The sequence below is a fragment of the Pieris rapae genome, chromosome 9 (assembly GCF_905147795.1).
Source record: "Pieris rapae chromosome 9, ilPieRapa1.1, whole genome shotgun sequence".
In the NCBI taxonomy this organism is placed as follows: Eukaryota; Metazoa; Arthropoda; class Insecta; order Lepidoptera; family Pieridae; genus Pieris; species Pieris rapae.
Window position 1 is genome coordinate 1,329,447 of NC_059517.1, and position 13,992 is coordinate 1,343,438.

The 13,992-nt window shown below is 32.1% G+C and overlaps 1 protein-coding gene across 5 annotated transcripts in view; it reads right to left on the reverse strand.

Annotated features, from left to right (window-relative positions):
* Positions 1 to 990: 990 nt before the first annotated feature.
* LOC110992603 (transcription factor collier) overlaps positions 991 to 13,992 on the reverse strand; it is a 53,741-nt gene continuing 40,739 nt past the window's right edge. The window contains exons 8-16 of one of the 5 annotated variants that reach the window (XM_045629649.1): positions 12,065 to 12,146; positions 9,247 to 9,364; positions 6,731 to 6,888; positions 6,052 to 6,178; positions 4,935 to 5,023; positions 4,138 to 4,312; positions 2,750 to 2,878; positions 1,989 to 2,231; positions 1,147 to 1,243 (exon numbers count right to left, since the gene is read on the reverse strand). In XM_045629649.1, coding sequence (XP_045485605.1) covers positions 1,242 to 1,243; positions 1,989 to 2,231; positions 2,750 to 2,878; positions 4,138 to 4,312; positions 4,935 to 5,023; positions 6,052 to 6,178; positions 6,731 to 6,888; positions 9,247 to 9,364; positions 12,065 to 12,146 — 1,123 coding nt within the window. In that variant the 3' untranslated portion in view covers positions 1,147 to 1,241. Of the gene's footprint in view, positions 1,244 to 1,988; positions 2,232 to 2,749; positions 2,879 to 4,137; positions 4,313 to 4,934; positions 5,027 to 6,051; positions 6,179 to 6,730; positions 6,889 to 9,219; positions 9,365 to 12,064; positions 12,147 to 13,992 lie in introns of all 5 variants that reach the window. The other 4 variants (XM_045629648.1, XM_045629647.1, XM_022258486.2 and 1 more) reach the window with 4 other exon arrangements.

A 13,992-nucleotide genomic window follows, 5' to 3' on the forward strand; every position in this document is an offset into this window, starting at 1 on the left:
ATAACTGGAATCGCGCGGTACAAAAACTTGGGATTCTTGTTGGAACTACTGAAAGTTAAAGTCAGGGTTCAGTTCCTTGACGCATACCAGTGCTTAAGAGGCACCTGATATAGTATCGTGGTACTTTCTCTAAATAAATGGATAACAAATGATCCGAATATTATAGGGATGAAAATCTAGGATCTAAAATAAAACAAATATTAGTATAATATGTATTTTAATGTCATTTTGAACGATTACAATGTACAAGTCTTATAACTAGGTATATTTCGTTTCCACAAATTGATTTCGTTCGATTCGGAAGTTCGGTAAACGGTAGTCATTTCATTTCGTATACATTTCGTAGCTTCTAAGGGAATAATTTATTTTCTTATTCGTTGTAAGAAATCCCCATAGAAACGATTTCACTAGGATATGTTTTGTTTCAAGATATGATTTATATTCATGTATGTACACTTATTAGATTAGCGTGATTTAAATAAAATATACAAAGTACTTACAATAAATTTATCACAGATTTTACAAAAGAAATGGAAGGAAATTAACGAAAATGAAATTGAATATTTAGTGAGCTGATTTATTTATTTACAATATGTACATGATACGGTCATATTGAGCAATACTACGATTATTACCAATTTCTATAGAGAAATAGTGCTAATTTTGATGTATAATATTTATATGAAATTAATTAAAACAATTGAAAATCTTTCACTAACGGTGTAATACCAGAGCTTTTTAGCACTTTTGCTTTTGACTTGTATTTACTTTTGCAAACCATAAATTATTTCATAATATATAATCTCTCATTAAATTTAACTGCAGAGTTGCAGTTGCAGAAATAATTAATTAAGATAATTTAACGAATGATTCTGCAATTTTTATATTAAATTTTTTGCGCACATCTTAATTAGCACTAAATAAAGTTTATATATACATTTTAATGTTAAAACATATACCTACAATAATGTTAAAAATAACTTTGGATAAATTAAAATACTAAATAACAAATATACTAAAAGCCTGTTATAGCTTTTTTATCGTTATACCCGAAAAAAGCAATATTATTAACATATTACTTTCAAGCTGTATGAACAAAACATTATATAGCTATTTAAGGTTTATAGTTAACTTAAGTATTACTTAGATGCAAGTGGAGCCGTCTGTGCATATTGTTGGTTGTTGCACGTTGGGAGAGAGAAAGGATTCATGCTGAACGGTGATGATACAAGGCCTCCCATTCCTGGGGACAATTAAGATCTTTATTTTTGTGGTGCTGTCAAATCGTTATCATTAATGTATTATAGATAGGTTAAAGGTGTTGATGGGTTCCATCTATACCGTAACAATTATTGTTTAGCGAGGAATCGAACCCAGGATTATTAGGTAACTCCTGAGGGGTCGTTCATGTATTACATCTAAATAAAAAAATCTAAAAAAATAGAAAAATCTTTGATTTTTTTACATTGTCTATGCGGTGAAATAAACGAAATTTTCAAAAGATTCCTAAAAGAAATTAATACTACTACTGTATATAATGTAATGTAACCAGACATTTGCTGACCAGAGGAGTGGGGGGGGGATACATTTAAGTAATTCTGCTTACGTAATACTTGAAGGGAGGAAAAAATATCTTTATTAGTATAAGCATCACACGTTTATCGTCATCATCTCACACCCCTTAAACAACCACAGTTTTGTGATTGAAATTATCAGTGATAAGTTTAAAATATTCTAGTGGAAGAGTCAAGACATATTTTAAATTCCTCGTTAAATGCCATCCAAACAGAAACATCCCCTCGACTCAAACCCATAAACAAACAAAATACTGAGGAACAAATGACAGCAACAGACAAATTTTACTACAACTAGAACGACCTTGAAGTAAAAGAAAAATTCATTACTTATAATTAAAATTATACTGTACTGTAATGTGCAAAAGAAATTTCACAAAAGCAAAATGCAAATAAAAAAGCGGTTCTACTAACACTGAACGGTGAGATGTTGCCAATTTTGTTGAAAATGCGGCGGACTTTGTCTTACGACCGCGAACCCGCTTCTCTTCTCTTTCGTTTGCCCTTTCATAGCATCGCATTTCGTATGAGTGTTTGCGGGACAGTCATCTTTAGACTCCACGTTTCTTTCAATGTAATCGCTATCTTTTGGGTACGTATTATACTGGTCAGTTAAGTGTCCATTCATATTCGCCGGATGATATGGCCCCAGAGACACTGACGGAACAGATATAGGTTAACGGAAAAGCAAAGCGTAAGGTATTTAGTGTAAAGAGTGGGTTGAAAACTTCGTAGGCTAACAGAGTTTTTTATAAAATTTATTCAATTGCCTTTAGCTGTCATACAATTACCAACATACTATATTATACCATTTTTATAGTACAATATAGGCTTTGTGATCGTCGATTATCTCTTCTGCTAGTACATTGCTCCGGCATTTATAGATAACTAAGGCTTTAAAGAAATATTTTACGCGTGATAAAATTAAATTGTAATAGATTTCGCAAATGTTCGCATCTTTTAAATCGATTTTTTTACTTTATATGACCTATACGAACTTTTGAAATGCAACAAACTAAAAAAATATGCAAATAATTTGTTTAGATTTTGGTGTCCTTGTTGTGTTAGTTGAATAAATATATTTAAAACTCTATGTATAATAAAAGTTATGTGTAGTAAACATAAGAAACAAGCAAAAAAAAATTCATTCTGTTTGGTCATAAGGAAAAACTTACGTGATGTGGTGTTGAAGATGGAGGTCGGTGCCGGGTAATGCTGTGGATGGGGGTAAGAGGCGTGCGGAGTGGACGCGGCCGAGCAGTACCGAGGCGATACGGAACCTCCGCCACTACGCGCGTACTCCTCTAGAATAAAAAGCCTGTACATCAACAACATTCCCGTTAGGGAATTCAATCCGGAGATATACTTGTAACTGTGCTGGGTAATGGTTAAGCGTGAGCTACGCTGGAACTATAATTTTAGTTAGAGAAAAAAATTCGCTAAGTTTTTTTTCACCTGCTTGCTTAAAATGTGTAAAAACAAATGCCATCGGAGTCCAATTCTTTTGTTTCATTCGACCTTTATATTTGGTTAAGGAGAATTTATTCTACGTTTTATAAAGTAAATACTCATATACTCATTATCTTAAAGATACATTTTTTAACATGCTTGTGACAGGTGGATGGCCTGTCATTTACATACAAAATTATCTATAATAATAAATAACTGTTGCTTTATTTTTAACCTCTAAGGTGGTTTAGTGAGAAAATGAGTTAAGATTAATATTATTATTAAGACAATTGATGTTAAAAAGACAAATTTATAATAACCATTTTTTTTATAACAGCTACTTTAAATATCCAGTTATGTAATAATGTAGTGATTTGGATAAAAAGTCTATATAGTAGCAAATACTTCTATAATTTATTAAATTTTTCACACAAAATATTAAAATATGGTTAAAGTAATAGATTTCATCAAAAATTTAATTCTTGTCCTCAAATCTCATATAATATATCCTATATAATTATTTATATCATTAAATTAGAAGTATTAAAACGTGATTCTAAATAAAGAAATCAAATTTTGGGTGAAATATTAGAAATCACATGAATACCTATGAAACTATTGTCACAGACTACTAGCGGATCCGACAGACGTTGTCCTGTCTACACGTCTTTAATTTCAAAATTTTAATTTTTAATAAGCCATTTTGATGAAAATTATTATTCAAATGTTATGACAATATCTAACGATCCAGCACATGGTCACACACGATATAACACAATGATAACAAAACTTTTTTTAAATTTCGGGACAGACTAAAATTAAAATTCGAATATTATTTAAAATTTGACACTGCGATGGTAGCGCCGTCTGTCGGATCCAATGTAAAATATTCCAAAATCAACAACAACTAATAAATTGAAAATTAATTAAAAAAACATTGTCCAGCGGACAAATTTGTGAATCTATACCATTCCCAGATCCCCTTGAACACACACAAAAAATTTCGTCTAAATCGGTCCAGTCGTTTAGGAGGAGTTCAGTCACATACACACGCACACAAGAAATATATATATTAAGATTATTATTTCCTGAAGAAAAGTGAGTATGAACTTACCGTCTGTCCACTGGGAAGCAGCGGAATCCTGAACACTAACAGCTAATTGGCCAGTATAGGAGTTGAAAGGCATACTGGCAGGAGGTGACCTGGGCGCACCCAGACCTAATTGGTTATTTCGGGGCATCGAATACAATGCCTCTGCTAAGTCCGCTGCCCGTTTAAGAATTATTTCCTGTGAAATTTCACTTAATTAATTTCTCAATATAACCAACATTTACTTACAGACAATTATAGGTTAGCTTATAAACTGTGTAAAAAGTATAACGTATAACGTAAAAGTATTTATATATATATGTACTAATATATGTTTAATTTTTTAAGTATAACCTTATTCGGTATAACATATATTTGGAATGGTATAGGAAAAACAACTTTTGTATGGCAATGAAGGTTTACAATAATTTGCCAAAACCATTCAAAGATCTTACAACTAAACTTTTTAAAAATATAGTACTACTTTCGCAAATATTATTAATGATTATTTGAGTGAAATATTCAAATTAATATTAATTTGATAACGTGATAACATATTTTGTTGAGATGATGATGATAAAATAATATTTGAATTGATATGACTCGCAATGTAGTTGTAATTTTTATTCTACCCATTAAGATAAATTTGCACGCCATTATGTGTGGCAGAATATACAAACTTTAGATTGCACAACCATAACATTTTTGTACCACATTCTTGCAAATAAATTCTGATTAATTTAATTTACAATATATAATTTCGATAGTAAGACAGTACTTAAGTAAAAAGGATTAATGATGTATTCGATTTCAGCACGAACCTTTGGCAGTTTCTCCGGATCGCCGGGATGTCTCGGTATAAGTTTCTGAAGCCTCTGAAAGCCGTAATCTATCGTGGGCTCGTTGAGTGCTGCTATGCGAAAGAAAACAAAATCAATCATTAGTCGCTCCACTAACGAATGAAATCCTAATTGATGGATCACATTAACAACGAATTGGGGTCTACATTTTGGACATTAATATATAAGCGACTGGCTTCGCACGACTGAATATTTTTTTTAAAATATATAAATAAATAGAGAGATAATAAATTATGTCTAAGTAACCATAGGTTTTATTTATGTATTTTAAAAAAATAATTATAGACATAATTTATTAACTCATCGGTCCAGTATTCTTTAATTTATTCAATTATATATCATATAATCATATTATAGGCTTAGTGGCTTCAGCGTGCGATTCTAAGCTCTGAGGTCGTAGGTTCGAGCCCCTGCTGCGCTCTAATTGACTTTATTTCTATATCTGCATTAAATATTCACTTGAACGGTGAAGGGAAACATCGTGATTAGACCCAAAAAATATGACGGTACGTGTCAGACATACCTACTTGTATATTAGATTGACTGATCGTGAAACTAAAGACATCTGAGCCCCAGACCAAAAAAGGTTGTTTTATGTACAAAAAATATCATACATAAGTGTAATTTGCAAAAGATATTCTAAAATAGTGTCTAGGGGTCAGACACAGTCGAAAATTAGTGCTAAATATTACTAGCATATGTTTAGAACATATTGGGTATTGACAAGGGAGGCATCGCTCTTAAGCCTTATCCAAAGTGAGAAATTCCCGATTGCAATAAATAAATAAATGCGTATCTCTCCGTCCACACATTATTTAGCAAAACTTATTTAAATTGTTCCATCTCAACCAGGCAAACTTTGATTTAATACATAACAACTAACTTTTGTAACACACTTATACGATATGGCTGAAAATTTACTCGGATACAAATTATAATCAGTCAAATGAAAATAATAATAGGACCCAAGTTTTTAATCTATAATTCAATTCAATAGACACTCCATAACTCAAACCATAGACGATTGTAATTACATTATTATTATTTGTATCGAATGTCAATAAATAACTATACTCACAAACATAAACGAATCTTCCAGGTGCACCCTTACAGAACTGTTTACTCTTATATGACAGCGTTACTTCTACAACACCTGGGATATGCCTCGGCGGTGTCTGTACTCGAATCGCATGTGATGTTATCAACTGTAGAAAGTATTCATGTTAAAAATAACTCAGAAGACTTAAATTTGGACGCTTGACGTGCATCTCGTTCGTATATTAAGTTTCGTATGCAAAAAATACCGGACAAATCACGTTCTTTCGTTACTAATGCTTTTAACTATTGGATAAATTATAACTGTTGAGTTATAATACGGTGCTACTTTGAACATACAAGAATCAAATACAAATTTTATGGTATCTTTGCAGTGAAGCGTTTTCTTGCAGGCAATCCAAATCCTGTCCTGCTTTATCTCGGTATATACAGGTTTTTGGTAAAGTTAAAAACATTATAGTTAGCAAGAATTAAAAAAAAATAAAGAAAACAATCCAAATACATATTTTTTATTTAATTTATTTCGTAATCTAAGAGCTTATATAATATATAAACAATTGTACTAAAAATATAGCCAAAGATGGAATATATAATGTATACAAGAAAGGTGGCTAACGAAAGAAAAAAGTCTTTTAAATATTATTTGTATTAAAGCGAACTTAACAATAAAACTTACTAGAGTAAACCTAGTCATATATTACCTCACTCCACACCAGCATAGTACCAAATACTACTTGAAGGCCATCGAAGAAATTGTCGCCCACTATGATAACGGTCGAACCTCCCGATGTCCATCCTTCACTTGGAGATATTGCTTTGATGCATGGCGTTGCTACTGGCAACGGTGGATATAGACCCGCTAGAACGAGAGAATTTTATTTAAAATTCGTTTGCTAGGTATCTTTTCAGCTCAAATTATTTTACAAGCTAAGATGTAAAAGTAAGTGTATTGCTTCTTCAATATATAATTCCAATAGTTAACTCTTATTAAAAATACAACTCAATACAAAAAAAAAACAAGTCTCTCTAACATTTGCCTATTTCGTTTAATTAAATTATGGCGAGTATTCTAGAGCCAAATAATTGAATTACTAATAATTTTACTTAATAATGAGTTGTTTAAATAAATAGCATTTACACGTAGTTTTGTTCCACGAAGCACTGTGTTGTACGTCTCATCTCATGCGAATTACTGGCATACTTTAGTTTCAATAGTCACTAGAAGGAGTGGGACATGCGAATGAAATCATGAAATTTGCTAGCCTATTGCGCGCTTTTAAGACAATTCTGATCATAATTCAAATGAATTCAGAATTATAATTTTCACGAGTCACGTTATACAGCAAGCTTGGTCAGACCCAGACGCATAGTGCGATAGTGAAACTTGGTCCTGGATTTGCGTTTTTTCTGCCACATTTCTTGTATGACATTATAAGCCGTATAAATACCAAAGATCACGAGTTGAATAAACGCTAGTTAGAACTCTTCTGTTCTTTCTGAAGAAACACAATCGAAACTAAGATTCTATCGCTGGAATAAATTATGTTTTTTGAAAATGAATTTTAACAAAACGATACAGAGTTGATAACGTGGAAAGGTGGTTGTTAAGACCTTATTAAAGTTTGTAGTGAGGGGGACACGCACTGTAAGACAAGGGGCCTCGTCCTGAAATCTTACAAACAAAACGACGCGGTAATAAAGGCAAGAGAAAGTGAATTTAAGGGGACGAAAGGAGATTACACCGGCGGCGGTTCTTTATTAATTTGAGTAGGTAAAGATTTTTCTGGAAGAAATTTTAATTTTTAATATTCAATAAGCTGGCTTTGAGTATTAAATTAACTTCATTATACTTTTGAAATATATTCCAGCGTCGACTCCGATACTATCCCCTGGTTCGGTTTCCAAAATAAGAATCGTAATTGCTACGGGACGGAGACATTTCATAGAGAACAAAAAATTTAGTCTGATCAATGTGGTTTCAATATAAAGAATTACGGCTCGTAGTACTTTTTATATAATATTATATTGATTGTTTCTTGTTATAATATATATTATAGCAAGTAACGAGTGGAATGTACGCCAAAGCAATCATTTTTGTTAAGGACGTTCGAACCTGCATTTAAAATTAACAAAACAGGCGCACAATTTTTCTATACACTATTAACCTCTTTAACAAGTCTGTGTAGTTGAGAAAATACTAATATTTGTACCAATTCCATATCGAGAACTGAATTTCTTACATCAAATGATTTTTCCGATACCAAAGAGCGATAATTCGAATTTTTCGCGTGGAACAATTCATGAGGAAATTATCCCTTTTCTCTTCATGCCTCCAACGCCTCCCAACCACCCTCGGTCAAAGTTGCTTGCGAAATGTCTACACTGATTCTCCGCATACAAACGACATTCTCAAAGCTGTATTACGACTTTACACATTATCTTACTCGTTTTATTGTTCGCTTTACTCACTCCGAGTGTATTGTTATTAATTACGCACTGTTTTATATTTTTAAAAAATATGTGCTTGTGCTCTTGTATACACATAAGAACTGAAACTTCTTTGTGACCTTATTTTTCGAAAAATGATCCAGTATATGCATTTACAGAAATTGGTTAAATAAAGTTTAATTAGATCGAGGGCGGCGGTATCACTTAACATCAGGTGAGCATCCTGCCCGTTTGCCCCCTGTTCTATAATATATAAAAAAATCTCTTCGATTCAACCGTGGTACGGACAAGAAAAAGACGGCGCGTAACCGAAAAATGTGACGGTATTTTTTTCCAACGCCGATAAAGAGGATTCACTTCATAGATAAGAGTTTTATCTTAAACTCTCTTTAATTTGAACGCATAGTTAAAACAATACAAAAAGAAAATTACATCATCTTTTCAAAGAATATAATATCTCGACGTCAATATATTCATTTGTTTCTACCTCAACCGCTTTCTTGAGTGGAATTTTGTACCAGACACAGTGACGCCACTTCGACTCGGACAAAACCCCGGTTTTCATTTAACACATGCTTAATTCATATTGCGTTTTCAGTCAATTTGGATAGAAAAAAAACACTAATACTAAATCGTACATAACTAGGTATTTTTAGTACAAAAAAGTTCGGATAAAAAAAAAGAAATATGAGAAAAATCTATAAAAAATCAATAGAAATAATAAAAACAAAAGAGAACGTACAAGTAGGCTCGATTGCAGCTTCTGTACCTTCTGTAGGGTCTAGCCGTTTCGCTCGACGGCCGTGTTTGCTGTTATTATGAACAAACATATTATCTGATATTGCTAATAGCGGGCCGTCTACCATCACCTGTGTTGATATCACCACCTGTAAAAGAATAAGCTTTCAATGACTGTGATTCAAGACGTTTCTTATAACATTATGGTTACTTCAACTTATCACTTATAGGTAATAAAAATATTAGGTGATTTAATTACAGACTGTGGGTGTATTTTAAGTTTCAAAATTCTAATTTTTTTATTAGAATTATTGGGGAATATACTTTTAATTATGTATGTAGAATGAAAGTATGGCATTGTAAACAGTTACAAAAAATACTCTTAATACTGATAAATATCCTAGATATATTTACGCAGAATATGTTAAATAAATTCAATTCAAAATCATTTATTTATTTAGGTAACACAATGTACACTTATGAATGTCAATAAAAAAACACATACTTAAGCTGCTAATTTTACATTTACTGCCAGTTCTCAAATAAACTTTGTAGAACGGACGAAAAGAACTGGCAATAAACTCTGCACCACTCATTTTTTCGGTAGAAAAATTGAATTCAATAGAAAGTATTCAAACTTGCATTTGATTATAATTAAATCCAATTTCTTCTTGTACACATATAATCATATTCAAATCAGGTAATTCTTAACCATCTCAGGGACCACCCGGCAATCGGAAGGCCAAATAAGAGTGCAAATTGCACTTCCTTGCATACCTACGCAATCGTTCGACCATTTCCTCAAGTCGAGACATTGGCCCCACCTCCCTAGGGACTCTCCCTTTCTGTTGTGTATGTGTGTGTAACGTTCACGAGACTATTTTTGTAACTATATTTGTGTGATCTTGAACTTCGTCGCTAACCAAATGTTTAGTAAATGCTTTTAATTCTTGCATGTATTATTCTATATCGATAAATAATTTAAAATTTGTTAGCAATTTCATAGGTATTTAACATTCCTATTAATAGCTATACCACTAAAGATTCTTACCCTTGAAACGTGGGGAACGACCACTGAATAATTCAATGACACACGGAAAGTCCAAATATAGACATAGCTACATCGACGTATCGAAATGTACGCTTAATATTAGTTGTATTAAGTTCTATATTTGTTTAAAGTTCGCAGAGGACACGTAAGACAAATATGTCTTGGGAACTGTGGAAGCAAATTTGTACTCATAAGTAGACTGAATGCACCTTTACCGCAGCGTTAGGGGTGACGTTAATTACTTTATATGGCTGTTAAAGTTTTAAACAAGAAAGTTAATGGCGTAATTATTATACAAGTTCTTTGTTCTTGTTACTATATTATTAGTTGTTATTATTATTATTTTATCGTTATATTTCTAATTTGTTATTAGAAAACTTAACTAAATTATCACGGTGTTAAATATTATTGAACTAGTATATTTACAAGGTTTTTAAGTTGTAATTTTAACACTTATGACTGAATCTATCACATGAATATAACCAACAAAAATATTGCTATGAAAGTTTGAAAACTAGGCTTGACAAAACATAGGCTGAATATATATAATTAAATCTTTCTAATGTGGAAAGAAATACACAAATCTTTCCTTTTTATAATATTATTAATAGTATTGCTATAATGAAATGCGAGCGTTCACCCACTTTACAAAACTTTTCAAAATTGACAAATAATTCTATCAAATTCAAACAAATCTTAACTAGAACAAATCAGTACAATTTAAGTAAATAGATAAACTCGAATAAATAAATTTAATTTCATCCCTCGGCTAAATTGTAAGCGCCTCAAATATTCAAGAGTCATGAACGCAACCCTTCCTTCACTTGAGGCTGATACTGTTACTGTATGCCACAAGCTTTTATTTATTTTAAGAAATACTAATAAACTGTATTTTAACGTAAGTCTAAAATATTATATACATTAAAAAAATTGTTAAAAGGTAGTGTTTATTTTTTAAATCCGGATTAATTTTTAAACCTGTTCAATTAAAAGTAAAATAAACTGTATTAACGTAATAAACACACTTATTACTTATACATATTATAATTTTCAGCCATTTCGTTTATATAATAAAATAGAGAATATTTACAGGTACTTGTGATTAATTGTATTAAGTAAATACTTTCGACGTGTGTTGTCAATTCGCCCCAGTGATTAAAAAAAAATCACAGGCGCTGCAACCTTTTTATGTCTCGGCCTCAGATTTCTGAATCTGTTCCACGATCATTTGTCTATATAATAGGCAAGTAGGTGCACAGGTAGGGATCGAACCTACGACCTCACGGATGAGAGTTGCGCGCTAAAGCCACTAGGCTACTCTGCTTTAGAGATTAAGACATTAATACAAGTATTGTACAAGGAAATATAAAGTAAAATTTATTTAGCGGTTACAGAAAAAAGTATATAACTTGTACCCTTCCCTATAAGCGATAGAGATAGACCTGTGAAACACAGTAATTTTTCCTTTTCTCTAGTAAATAAAGAAATTTCTTTGTTCAAACCGTAGGTTATAAGGAACGTTTTTCTTGACAGCGGAACGATTGTACAAAATAAAAATAAAATTTCGTAAGAAGAGGTTTTGACAATTATTTTATAGACATTTCATAGCTATGATAAGAGGTTGCTTTTTACTTAACTCGGAGGTCATAGGTTTGATTCTCAGTGAAACAGAGCTAAAAGCTAAAGCTTAAAGCTAAAGCATTTAGGGCTATAGCAATGACACCGAAATATCTCCACCCGATACCCCATTCTGGGGTAGACCTAAACGTTTAGTTATATTAAAATTTGTGCACTTTACCTGAAATCTTCTCATATCCCTAGGATTGCCAGCATTCTTCAAGCAGTTTTGATTGCATTTCAAGAAGAACTTTAGAAAAAATCTGAAACAAACAGAAGTGTTTCTCAAAACCTCGTAATAAAATTAATAAGAAGCTGTTTCCACTTCACACTGTTTTTGTGTTTTTTTTTTATCTAAACTATTAGCTGTAATTTGTTTCTTATGATCCAAATTTGTACCTTCCGCCCTTCTTTGTTTTTGTATGGTTCACACTTTTTTCCAACCCAAGCAAAATCTTTGAAGGTCATTATTTTCTAGAGTGGCATATCGTATTACATAAAGCTGATTTGTGCAATTTATTTTTCAAGGGAATATGAGCTTTATACTTTGGAGATAGGGTCGAGGAGGGTGGCCGATGCGTATTGAGCGTACGATAGGCGATCACGATGAATGCTTCAGTAGAAATATTTTACATGGCCCGCGGCTACAGCCACGCGAATATTGTTGTGCCAACAGACAATGAGATATTCCAAGAGCTGTTACAACTTAACAAAAACTGATTAACAACGAGGATTTAATGTGAGACGAAAGAGAAGGTAACAGCTCTGTATAATCCAAAATCTGGCGTTACCGAACGTATTTGTAGAGCCCGCGGCGTCGCACATCTGTTCCCGCATTATTTATGTTAAACACCTTATGTCACAATATTGCGAGTTAGAAGTTTACGCCTGTCAAGCGACACTGGGTCTATGAATGGAGATATTTAAAGAAACTGAGGACAGATATATTGCCTTGACAGTGAATGCGGTTTGTCATCCCAAGAGCCGCTGCTAATAAAATGAAAAAAAAAAATGTTTAACGTAAAAACATTACGTTGACGTAAACTGAAACCTATAAAAACAATGGCACAAATATTCACTTTTAATGTTGGGTTGAAAAAGTATTACTGCATAACAAATTATAAGTATTACCTACTTTTAGATCAAACATATTACCATTTTGATCCCCAACTATACACTTCTATTCACGTAGTTTTAGTAAAACCTATTAAAACAATAGAATATGCATGGTGCGTACAAACTCCATGTTGGGTTATTACCTACTGAATAGCATAGTGTTGCCACATATACATATTACCAACTTGACCCCAAACTAAACCCCACGAAGTTTTTCCACTATAATATAATATTAAACTATACCGGTTTATCGACTAAAGTTGTTGAAATGTTCGCATTTCACAATACGAGTAGAGACCCGACAGGCGCTAATTTATATGAAGCTCCACGTAATTTACGACTACCTTACCGCCTTACATCTGCTACTGAATTAGAAAGAAACTTTTATTGAGAGCTTTTAATTTAAAACACCCATTAACTTTAGTTAGGAGCGTATTTCAATATTTTTTTATTATTCTATGCGATCGATGGTGCGTGTTTGTTACTAAGCAAAACCTCCTGGACTTATTCGCAGACAGGCAGACATAACATTTAGTATCAACGAAACACAGAATTATAATAAAATACAAAGAGGAATAAGTGACATTTTTTAAGTATGAAATGTGTCTGTATGCTAGTAATGGCTCAGCATTATGCTGAGGGGCAGACTTGTTCTACAGTTCTGGTCATTGTGCCAGACACCACAACAGTTTGTTGCTCCTTAGACCCAAAAAAATAATGTATAATAGATAGTTAAAGATCCAAGATAGTTAAAGCCAAAATTTAGAAGATAATCCGAATATTTTAAATTTACAATTAGATTATTTTTAGTTGTGTACAGGACAACTTATTTTAACACTATACTACTTATACTACGATACGATAAAGATATTTGAAAAGAGTTATATAAAGATTAAACAGAACTTTTTGTTTTTTAATACCATCGTATAGTATTTTAAAGATATTTTGAATTTAATTGATGTAAATTCAATATTTTGACCCCCATTTTGATAA